Source organism: Lagopus leucura, unplaced genomic scaffold (genome assembly GCF_019238085.1).
Source record: "Lagopus leucura isolate 7727_CA_CO unplaced genomic scaffold, USGS_WTPT01 Super-Scaffold_739, whole genome shotgun sequence".
Lineage (NCBI taxonomy): Eukaryota > Metazoa > Chordata > Aves > Galliformes > Phasianidae > Lagopus > Lagopus leucura.
This window is the reverse complement of record NW_024962255.1, coordinates 14,500,730-14,513,133: the sequence shown is the minus strand read 5'-3', so window position 1 is coordinate 14,513,133 and position 12,404 is coordinate 14,500,730. Positions and strand designations below refer to the sequence as shown.

The 12,404-nt window shown below is 37.9% G+C and overlaps 1 protein-coding gene across 2 annotated transcripts in view; it reads left to right on the top strand.

The window, feature by feature from the left end:
• The window catches only part of ADK (adenosine kinase), a 269,251-nt gene that overhangs the window by 244,706 nt on the left and 12,141 nt on the right, over positions 1–12,404 (top strand). For both annotated transcript variants that reach the window (XM_042862700.1, XM_042862701.1), the window contains exon 10: positions 6,156–6,242. In XM_042862700.1, coding sequence (XP_042718634.1) covers positions 6,156–6,242 — 87 coding nt within the window. The remainder of the gene's footprint in view (positions 1–6,155; positions 6,243–12,404) is intronic.

The following is a 12,404-nucleotide window of genomic DNA, read 5'->3' as shown; positions in this document are numbered from 1 at the left end:
AGGGCTTATTTTGACGTGTTTTATATGGCAAACCTTTTCTTAATTTTGATGTCTATGTCTTCATTCTCTTTGCCTTTCCCGAGTCTTCGCCCCCTCTCCTGGTGCACAGATCCCAGGAAGCTCTTCAGCTCTGAGCCCTACCTTATGTCCCCAGCAGCCGCTCAGCCAGAGGAGCGCGTTTTCTGGCAGCTCAGTGGGCGCAGTTTCAGCTCACTCTGAAATCTGTGCCTAGCGGGCAAATGGCAATGCTCATGTGTGCTCGGAAAGGCTTCCTCAACAGAGTTCATTGCCATTCTAAACTTTAAACATTGTGACACATGCCAGAAAAATTCAGCGGCTTGTTCTTTAGGGAAGTTTTTCCATATATGTATGTGTGCATTTATTTATTTATTTAGACCCACGTGAAACAAAACTGCGGTGTTTCTGTTGACCTCCACTCGATCCCCCATCTTTTGCACACAGCCATAGTGTTTTGTTTACTTGCACAAACAAAGAGTTATTCCGTGTGAGAAATAAAGCAGAACTTGAGCTCCTGTCATTGGCAGTGATTGTACAGACAATAAAAAAGGCGGAGTGGCTCCCACACCTTCCATAAAGTAAACAAAACACATTAGGGCCTTTAAAAGCTATTGGTAAGTCATTATTTATGCTGTTACTTCTTTAACAGTTGTAACCAGACAGAGAATTCTGGGTCGTATCATATGCTGGAGTAAATCACAGGTTGTTTCAGAGGAGCGGCGCTGACTTGCCAGGAGGGCAGACTGAGGCACACGTAGGTGCAAGTGGCTGTGCAATGAGTGCAAGAATATTCTTTAATTTTACATCATTTCTAATAGCTAATGTGTACGGGTTCCTCTGGAGGAACCTTGTTTTCCCTATTAACTCCAATCTTACAGATCATACATAAATGCTACAAATATGACTTCTGAATAGAAATACTTTGGCTAGATAATGGAGCAGCGCATGTGTCTGGGCAGAGATATAAAAGCAAGACAAGTCTCGATGAATATCTTGGGTTAACTTTACCTCCTCTGAGAGAGGGGAAGTGGGGTCTGCACACTGTTGTTTCCCATAGATACTCTTATATGATTGCGAGTAGAACCTCCAAAACCTTTGGCATCATATTCCTCCTCTGTTTCTACCGTAAGTAAGTTGCCTGTGAGGGACAGTTCTTTGCATCCTGGCCAACATAACTATGTACACTTACTTTTACCTAGTGAGCTGCAAGAATTGTAGCCTAATTGCTCTATTTGGGTGTTATATTATGGAAATAAATTCATATTTGTATTAATTTTATCATACCATACGCATATAAATGCATGATAGACAATGACTATTCTTTGACTTGTTTTGACTAACATTGTTCATTATACCTATAAAGGCTTAACTTCTTCACTATTTGCTGTAATAAAGCTTTCTTGGCTACATCTTGAATTTGTTAGAATACAGCATCATTTGTTGTGTATTATTACAATATTTGATTAGAAAATCTGAAAGCATGTGGCTGACTTATGTCTTGCTTGTTAGACTATTTAACTCCATTGACTTACACAAATAAATTCCTTATTTTTCTGACAAGCTCTTCAGAGGCGGAACAATGCACAGAAATAGATGGAGAAGAGGGAGCTGCTGGCATGCAAAGCAAGGCAAACTTAACATGCACACAGAGAGTGCCGGGGGGCTGCAGTGCTCATACCATACAGCTATCTGAAGGTCCCAGCCTGAAAATGCAGGATCTCGGTCTGTTGCCTTGAAGTGACAGGTTGAATCAACACTGCCAGATTTGAAATACATCAGCACTGGAAGTTGTAAGGATTTCTAACTGGGCACTCAGTGCCCAGCACCCCAACCCATGCTGCCTTGCAGCTGTGGACAGTGCTGTGCTGATAGAGGTGGGAAAATTACAGCATCTATTTGATTTACATTTCAGGTGTGATATCTCTTTGTGAAATGCAGCAACAGCAGTAGTTCCTACTATAGGTAAAACAGGAGGAAATGTTATTATACTACTGATTTTAAAAGATTCATTAAGGTGGTGAAGAAGGTTCAGAGGCTTAGAGCCATTAGGCTTCTAGTTTCTTCTTCTGCAGAGAGGTAACAGCTCAGAATCAGCCAGACTGGCATGGGTTTGTTCCAAATACTTTTCTCATTACTTCTTACCTTATAGCTGTCCAAAGACATTTATAGGTTTTGAGCTTAGGTTTCTACGTTCTCTTAAGTTCTTCCTGTCCTTTTTTTTCTTCCCCTTTCTTTTTATCTGTTTTTGGCCCCTGATCTAAAGAAAATGAGAGAGGATGGGGGTGGGAAGGAGATGGGACAGCATTCTGTTTCACAGTTGTTCCTTTTTTTTTTTTTTACAAGTTGAAGCTTACAAAAGAAAAATGAATTTGTCTCCATCTTGTAAGCATCTGTACTACCACTATCAGCCCACGGATCAAAAGCTTATTTGAGGAAGTAGCTAGTCATTTTTGTATATATTTTAGGATTCCCTTCTTCCTTTTATTTTATTTTCATACAGAATTAAGGGCACTCTAACACGTTGCCCATAAGTGTTCTGTTACAGGTAATTAAATGTAAGTTTACACATTTAATCTACTTTTAAGAGCAAGAGAGACTGGTAAATGACCCAGTTAAAGAAAGTACTCAGCCTAATTGGATGTAATGATTGCTTGCTGGTGTTTATTACTGTACTAAGGGTAGATGTGTAGTCTGTGATTCTAATTTGTTTTAAAAACAGACCTGGAATATTTGCAGCTATCATCAGAGTTCGATTGTTGCAGTTAACATCACAAACAAGGTTTGTGTTCAGCTAGAATGGGAGGAGCAGTGTATGTTCAGTTAATATTGTTCCCCAATTGTTACCTTTCCAGACTCATACCTACAAAAATAGATAAAGTTAGATATACTAGTGAATGTTTTTGCCTGAGGGAAGTAGATTTCACATCTTTAGCTACATAATGCAACAAATTTCCAGTGACAACATTTGCCAACAAGGTGATTCCTTATCAGTGGGTAGTGTCTTCAACCCATGAAATCAGTTCATTAACGTTTGATTCTTTCTATATCATTCTAAGACAGTTGAGCTCCTTCATGATGACCATTGAGGGAGCTGAATCTAAGATTCAACAACTTCCCTAGTTGTACAAAGCATTTTTATTTATTTTTTTTTCAGTTTGAATTCTCGATTCTCAATTCCAGCAAATGATGCCAAACTGGAATGTGTTGTATCTGAGTGTGTTTACCACAGAAGATATTTGCTGCTTAAAAATAGAACACTGGATTTTATGCCCAGAGGAGCAGCACTTGGATTTCAAAACACTTATGTAATTACTCTTTATTTCGTAAGCTCTCAGAATGATAAATGAAATCAGAACTGACTTAGAGTTGCAAGGCCACTGCTGACCAGTGCATTCAGCCAAGGTGTCTCCATCTCTTCACTGCAATGGATTTGAGAGTTGTACAAAATAATAGATCACATATGAAAATGAACTTAAAATAACATTAAAGTCACAAAAGCAAGGATACTCAGAATGTCAACCTGTGCTTCATCTTCATTCACCCTGTTGTGCCTAGCAGTTGCAAGACACAGATCAGTGAGAGCTGTTAGATATCTTTGTCCTGTTACGCAGGCACTGTAAGGTAAATTAATGGCAGCCTTAGTTCTCAGTACCTTTGTTCTTTGTGAAGCAAAGAAGAAACCTCACTATTATTTTGTTCTATCTTTCACTGTGTTAATTATTTTTGAGTTTAGTAGACACTATGCTAGCAGAAGGCTAGCAGAAGCATAAGGTTAAAGAAAGAATTCCATTTTAGTTTACTTTATTGGATGTGTGCAGTGTTTGTGGATATCTTTGTAATGTACTGTGTTCTTCGAAGGCATGTCAGCTGCTTCTGAAAATTCAGTATTTCAAAATATGACTCTATTGCCTCTCTAGAAAGTGTGCAACATTATAGAAAAAGGAGATGGCAAACAGAAGTCAGAAAAAAATGATGGCTTTCACATCAACAGAAGTCACTGATGTGTTTTGGGCTTTCAGACTAATTCAGGTCTTTGCAATTATGTCTACAGCAGAATAAGAACTTACCTGACTCTGCTAGAAGGAGTGGAGGTAAGAAATTAAGACAGAGGAGAAAAGAAAGGAGAAAAATGATGATGCAAGCTTTCATCTGTGGAAGCTAGATTCAGTAAAGAATCTTGTTTGATGCCAAGCCCCATTTACAGCATTCCAAATACAATGCCTGTGCATTATTCACTCTCTGTGCCCAAACACATACATTTGTATGCATATGCAAGTGTCTGCTGTGTATTTAGTGTAGAACATCTGTGTGTGCCCAAGCAGTTCACCTTATTACAATGTGTCTTCCACAGATTTATCACTTTCTTCATTGTTTTAGCGTTATCTAGAGCAGATCATATGTATTAAATTAAATTAAATTAAAAAATAAATTAATATTGTGTATTTCTTACAAAATGGATGAATACACTGCTCCTCTGGCAGAGTTTATTATAAGACCTCACTTTCTTGATTTCCAATTCAAATGAATTCTGTTAAAATTACAGAAATTCATTACTCTTGAAGATTATCTTAGGAGTACAACACAGCATCAAAGTTAGTTTCTAAAAAGATTTCTTAACAGGCTAGTGTGTAGGGTGTTGTTTAATTGGAATATTTCGTTTATGTTTTCCATTACCCTTTTTCCTTTGCCTCTCATGGATGGCTGTTGCTAATGCTCTCTCCCCTCCCCTCCTGGTGGGCCAGCCAACAGTTCCCTCTGGAGGCAGCATCATTATATCTGCCTGGTTCGCTTGTAGCAGATGGTGAGGAGCAGTAGAGCTGATACACTGCATTTCACAGAAACTGGGATCCTTCTGGTACCTCTGCAGCACACACAGACTTGCTTGATTTGAGACTGTGAATTCTTTATGTGCTTCCCAAACTAGATTTCCTTGTTTGCTACTGTATGCATCGGTGTGAGAGTGATTTTTATGCTCTGCTGTGTTGCTGGGCAGTGAGGAAGCTACCTATCTCCAGCTTTTAGCTGCTGGAGGATCTATTTCCTGCTTTATTTCTATATTTTTTACAAAACATTAGAGGAGGACAGCTCTGATGGTTTTCATTTTCACTGGTTGACAGGCTTTTCTTCCCCCTCCCCTTTCTTTAATTCCTGCTGTCTTCCAAAGGACAATCTGTTTGCTCTGAGACAGTTTAATGCATACTGACTACCAGAGGCAGAACTTCCATTGGCTCTGTTACAGGGGTAATTTACACTTTAACAAGGTATTGTGACAAGGTGGTAATTATATTTTTATCACGTCATTATGACATTACCACCTGGAAAGCCATAGCTGATTAATTAGTGGCGTATATTAAATTTATAACCCTCGAACTCTAAAGTTATCATACCTAAGTGGTGTAATTATGTTGAACTGTGGTGTGGCAGTGAATTGAGGTGAAGATGCTGAGTATCCACCTATTGCAATAGGTTTTGTGAGTGCCAGTAGAGGGCAGGGAGCTGCAGAGATGGAAATACTTTTTGAAAAACAAATGGTAAGAAAGAATAGAATGGAATTCGTGAAACCAAATCCAGTCAGATGGACAGTTGCAAGGCTTCTTACATATATGTGTTTTCTAAAAAGATGTAATTTGAGAGCACCCAGATATACACTAGCTCTACATTTTACTGTTTTATTTTTACATGTATTTTGGTTTTTGCAATGCAGCCATTCCTGTGGAGATTTTGAGGCTTGGACAGTGTATTCTGGAGGCCACATCACCTCTCTGCAGCTAGTAGGAAGCACTGGTTCTGGCATGATGGGCTTTTCTTAGTCTTTTCCATATGCCCACATGTTTTATATCATTCCTCCTGATTTAGTTCTGTTCTTATATCACTACTATTAGGAGATAAAGAAAAGATATGGAGCTGAAAATAATTAATGAAACTGTCCACAAGAAATAGCTTGATCAAATTTACTTCCATACCCCTATGTTGTTAGTACTGTAATGCAGATTATTATTATAAACCAAATCTGATTTAATCCAAATTATTGTGCTAATGGTAAGAACACCAGTTTTGAATTGTTTTCATTTCACTGTTTTGCTTTTCTAAGTCGTATTTGCAAGTAACTGATGTTTTATTCTCTCTTTCCATTATAGAAAATGAAGTAACTACTTTCCCTGTGTTGGTGAGTGATCAGAGTGAAATCGTGGATACCAATGGGGCTGGAGATGCATTTGTTGGAGGTATTTCTCACTTCACTCCCATTTGGAGATTATCTTATTCTTCTTTCTCTGCATATACAATTTTTTCACGTAACCGTCCCTTAGAATGAACTTTGTTCTTTTAAAGCTTTTCTCTGCATGCTCAAGTTAAGTGATTTAAATAAGTTCTGATTTTTAAGGGGAAGATGTGTTCTATTACTTTAAACATAATATGCTGTTATGCTATATTCTGGTTGTTTTTATGAGATTAATTGTATCTGTCAGTCTGTTGCATAAGCAAGCTGAATCAAGGACTATATAGTGTACAGAAATCCCTCCTGGCTTAAATGTTAACACATTGTTGTTCTTTAAAACAGGTTGTAGTGAATATTAAACAGTATGTTAATAAATGAGTGTAGTATCTTCTGATCGTGTCAATTTTGGTAGAACATCTGTTTCTAATACAATTATTTGGACATCAGGAAAGAACACAAAGGGTTAATTTGTTAAAACAAACCCAGAAAATATCTGGCATTGCTTAATATCCATTTGCAAACTTACTATTTTTTTTGGCACAAGCTCTAAAGAAAAAAGAGGATGTTATGTCTATGCCTGTTTTTAAAAACGATTCAATATAAGCCAAAAACCAATCTAATCCAAAAGTTCTGTCATTCGTTGTACCCTTCATACATGTAGTTCTGTGATGCACCATTGCATCCTGAAGGCCCTGATGTCCAGGACACAGTGTCTCTAAAGAGCTCCATTAGTCACTAATTTACTGGAAACATTACATGTTCTTTATAAACAGAAATGCAGGGCTCAGTATTGTAAGTACGAAGCAGTGTGTTACCCAAATTAAAGCTTCAGAATTGGGTCCCACTTCAAGAAAGTGTTCAAAATAATCTGAATTTAAACATGTGAATAGTTCCATCCCTACTCAATATATCACTTAACTATGATAAACTTTCAGTATATGCCTAAATCCGGTTGAAAATAGGAATGCTGTTACTCGTTTGCCTTGGTGCTTTTGTGAATCAAAAAGGACAGAAATAGAGGAAAACACATTTGGTCACGTTATTCATGCACCTTTTATTGCACACTTATCACTTTCCGTTGTTCCTAACTGACAAAAAAGAAGACTAAATTTGAACCAGTGAGTAACAGTGACTATTAACATAAACAAGATCTTCAAGAGCTTATATATATGTGCTCTGTGTATCAGCTGTGCCGGTAAGCTGCTGTTCTTGTCATGAAAAAAGAAAAGTTCTTGCCCATTTTGTTTTCAGTTCCTGAAAATAAAATAACATTAGGAAGTGCCCAGGTGAGCAATACAGTAAACATCAGCCCAGCTTTGCCTCAGCAGGAAGAGCTTTTCACATCTGCCACATTTATCTCAGACTGTATTTATTCTCAGTTCTTCAGATTTTAAGCATTGTGTGGAGATCAGGACTATAATGTTTTTTTAATAGTCCTACCTTTGTTCTTTCCTGATTTAGCTGCAGGAAGAGAATTACAACTAATTAGGCTTTAAGAAATGCCTGGTCTCTCAAAACCATTTCTCTTTAAATTATATCCTTTTACTTGGTACTTCCACAGCTGGTAAAAGAGCTATAAACACTGGCTTCAGTAATTGTTCAGAGTATACTGGATAAACTGGATGATATAAGGCAAACCAGACCTATTCCAACTGCTGCCTTCTGTCAGCGGGATAAAAAGTTCAGACATACCCTGTCAGGCTTGGTTCAGTTGTGAGATTCCTTTCACTAAGTGTCCAGCAGTGGATTTCAGCAGTTCGAAGGGTCACAATGTGGATAATGCTGAATTTAAATGTGAAGAAATGGAAAAGAGTAACTCTTCTAAAACATCAACTTCCCTTTGCCGTCCTAAGACTAGTGAGTTAACATGTCTGGATATAGCAACAACCTTCAGTTGCTATACCTCCCTACCTTCAGTAGGGAGGAATTATGACAGAGGTTCTCTATTATCATTTATGGGCACATGCTCTTTTCCTTAGCTCCCCTATAATAGCATTGAGGCCTCAGGTGCTTTTTGTATGCAATATAGTGCAGTGTAGCATGGTGTTATTCCATTCTGCCACTCATCTCACCAGGTTATGGCAGACCACAGCTACTTTTCACGCTGGAATGGGAGTTGCAAGACTGTCTGGAACCTCAATGCAGTTAGATCTATACCTGAGCATCAGTGTGTGAGCTTAGGTTCTTCTGAAACCATATTTCATTCTGCTATGACTCAGAAACCAGTGTGAGCTTTTAAATACAGTTCTTCCATTAGGTTCTGAGTTCTCCTCTGTCACCACATAAATAATAAATTGGTCATTTATTCTCCTCAGAGAACAGATTTTCCTGAGTTTAGTCCAGATGGAAGATTTGGGAGTCATAACAGTCTGGATACACAGCTGACTCTACTCTTACATACTGTGGTCTCCTTCTTCATGGAGTCATTTCATTTTCCTTCCCATATGTAGGAAATGGCACACTGAACTGAGTAGGCTTTGATTTGGTCTGTGTTTCATTTGGGGGGAATGTCTGTATTTTTTCTGTATCACACTTTTCACGTGTTTTCAAAGCATGTACTTGCAACAGGAAAAGTTCTTTACTGTCTCTTTAAAGAAAACCCTACACAATAATGTGGGCAATACTACCTAACGTGTATCTTCTGTTGATTCTAGCATCAAGCCAGATGCAATTTTATTGTCCTGATGGAACTTTTATAACGGGAAGGCTATATTCTCTTCAATGCTTTCCTAGTTTCTGTCTTAGATTGAGGTATTTATCAAACTGTTCCTACCTAGGCAGCAGTACATACCATATTTTGATTTTGTTACCCTTGTAGTAAAAGCGTTTCAAAGTTCATTTCTTAATTCAAAAATGCACTGGTTGTTACACCATACTCTCCCAGATATTTAGTTCCTTATTCAAGCAGTAGAGAACAAGAGTCTCATGGCATGTGACAGGTATGTTAACATAATGAATAATGGTTTTGTTGGAGCAAAGTATGTTGGCTGAGAGGGAAATGTGGAATATAATGAGAACTAACCCCATCAAGCAGGATTTATTTTACATTAAGAGGTCAGGTTTGTTAGACTTTATCATATTTTGGAGGGTCTTCCACTGAGGCCCACTCTTCCAGAGGTGTAGACTGTAAGGAAATTCCATCTGAACAATTATGCCAACTTGGCAAGTCACGCATATTCTCTGTGTGAGTGAGAAATAAGAAATCTGGTGTGTTTTGTGGTGGTTTTTTTTTTTCCCTAGAACCTATCTAACTATTGACAGTCATTTAACCTTAAGTCATGGAAAAGACAAAGTTTCTGGTCACTTGTGAGTTGATTTATCAGTTCAGTACTCAAAGCTGCTGGCCTCCAAGGAGAAAGATCTCACTCCAACTGATAGCAACAAAAAACAAACTGCATTCTTCAGTTGAAATGTGATTTTATTAAGTTGGCATCAGGAATATCTCTAAGATCCTTGCCTCTATAGGCATCAAGTCACTTGCCATTCAGGCTGGTGCAGTGCATGCATGAGAAATTGGGTTTTAAAACTGCTGCAGGTAGCTTTGTGCTAAAAATTCTTCTCCGAACAATGCTAACAGAGTGCTACCTTTATTGGTTTCCAACAGCACTGCTACATTTTAGGAGTTTAAGCAATAATGATTTACTTTGTAGTGTCGCAGCACCTCCTGTGAATTTCAGGGGTGCCACAGATTTTTCAGTTATAAATCCCTGAGGAACCCATAAATTAAAGTTGCAAATCCACCTCTGGGTTCTGAGGACATTGACAAATCACTTGAGCTTTGCTGCCATGGCTTATGACACAAAAGTCCTCGTAATGAAATTACAGCCTTATTTTCTAGAGTTTGTGGAACATTCTGCGACTCATTAAATTATCATTTATTTATTGCTAGTCAGCCCCATTTTGAACCTCTGCAACAATGTTAATCAAAGCATATTTAATGGCAGCAAACAGATTGAAATACAGGCGGTTTTACCATCTTATGTTTTCCCTATGCCTTCCTTCTCTCTTGAGCCATAGTAAGGTCTGCCTTCTGTTGGGACTTCTCTTTGTCACTGCCCGTAACCAATGAAAGCAGCAAGAATCTTTTCTGATAGTTACTGTCAATGTTCCCTGCAAAATCTCTGCCACTAAGAAGAATTGGATCAAGAATTCATAATAAATGAATAGAAGGTTTAAATCAATGTTTTTTCAGGTTCTGCCAATAGAAATATTGACTTGGTAATCTACCATGATTTAGTTCTATACTGCATGAAAAGTGCTAGAGTATGAAGTGTAACCACAAATCATTGTCAAGTAGTGTAATGAAGCAGTGACAGAATGATCACAAGTATATAGTACTTGTCATCATGCTATAAAGATACTATACCATTCTCAAGGAGAAGAAATCCCAAGATATAAGGAGCTCTTCATCAAGCATTATAAGGTGCCAAATACAAGCCAATAGCAATTTGCCTCTGTTGGTATTAACACCGAGTCAACAGCTCAAACCACTTGTCAATTTAAGAATCCCATTGACATCTTTCATGTATAAAGCAATGTTATAAAGCTGTTTTCTATGGTTTGAAAGCTGCATTGAGAATTTTTCTGATGCCCAGACAGAAGTGGCAGTTGTCTATCTTTTGTGAAACCTAGTGTGATTCTGATGAGGTGGCCATCTTCTGTTTCAACTGTCAGGAAATGACTCTGAGATTAGGCAGGGAGAGCAACAGAAGCAGACCTCTCCTTCTGTATGTATGTTTGAGTAAGTGTGCCTCATGGCATCCTCATCTTCTCTTTGGAGTCCTTGTGGAGATATTCCTCTCCTTTTGTTTACGTTTCTATCACCGATCTGGCTAAAGTCATTCCTTCATCTTTAATGTGAAGTTAATCCTGAACAATATTTGTCCATCTTAATCTAAATGCCTCCCCAAATTAGATAAAGAGCTTGGACTCCTGAGTTTGCCTAAATATCTTCACATAGTTCCAATTTTAGTCTGCTTTTGTGAGGTAAGAGCTAATGATTGTCTATAAAGTGACAGCCAGCTTTGACTTCAGAGTTAAGTAATATCTGACATATTTCTACATCATTGAAATGTTAAAATATTATCCTTAAAGGAAAACAGTCATCAAACATATACAAATGCATACATACGTTTATAAAAATGCCGTACCAGAAAACGTGGATTTGTAAAGAATCTGCAGTGCACAAAATAATAGCTCATCACTACTGCTCTCCTTACAAGTTTGATCCAAGAAACCTTTTTTAAAAAAGCTTAGTTTCTGTTTTCCAAGCACTCCAGAGCTTGGAATATCTTCACTGAAGCCAGTGCATTTAAACAAATATAATAGTGATAAAAATGGAAAGAGAATTAAATCCACTATTGTTATTCCACAGAATCCATCATTTATGGAAGGAATCCAAGAATATTGAAAATTTTAAAAAAATCATCTTGATGGCATCTAACATGATCTGAACTGGCTCTACTTTAAGCCATGGGCTGGAATCAGTGGCCTCCAGATGTTCCTACAGGACATTAAGGACCCAGGTGCCATTTCCTGCTTCTCTGAAAGTCCACCCTCAGTCATCCTCTGTGGGCTGTGTTGGTTAAAGAGCAGAAGCTGACTAAATTAAAAAATGAAGCTGATATGGTGGCAATTCCATCTTCTCACAATAAATCTGATATAGAGCAAAGATGGGCTGTGTTCATGGCTGTGTTTAATAAGTCTCTTATGTATTACAAGTAAAGGGTTGTGCAGATAGTGACATGTGCATGTGTGTGAGAAATGGGAAATATTCTCATGGATGCTATATGGCTATACCAGGAGTGCTAAACATGACAAAAAGATCTGATAACGCAGTCAGCAGAGACAGGTGGTTGGAGTGGTTTGTCAGAATGCTGAATTATGAGTAAGCTTGCTACTGTATTAAAAAGCAAGCTCTTAATGGATTTTATAGGACAATCTAAGACTATGAAAGAATCTGTTTTTACCAGAAACACAGCAGATGAAATACTCCTCTTTCTTGTTGTCTTTTTATCTCTGTATGAATCTCTGTTGTAAGTGCTGCCTTCTCTCTGATACTCAGCACCTCCAAAATGTTCTAGATTGGTTGTAATAGGAGATCAAGGAACTAGGAGTTATTCTTTAATGAACAGCAGGAGGATGATATGAGAAGCTATTAATCTACTTA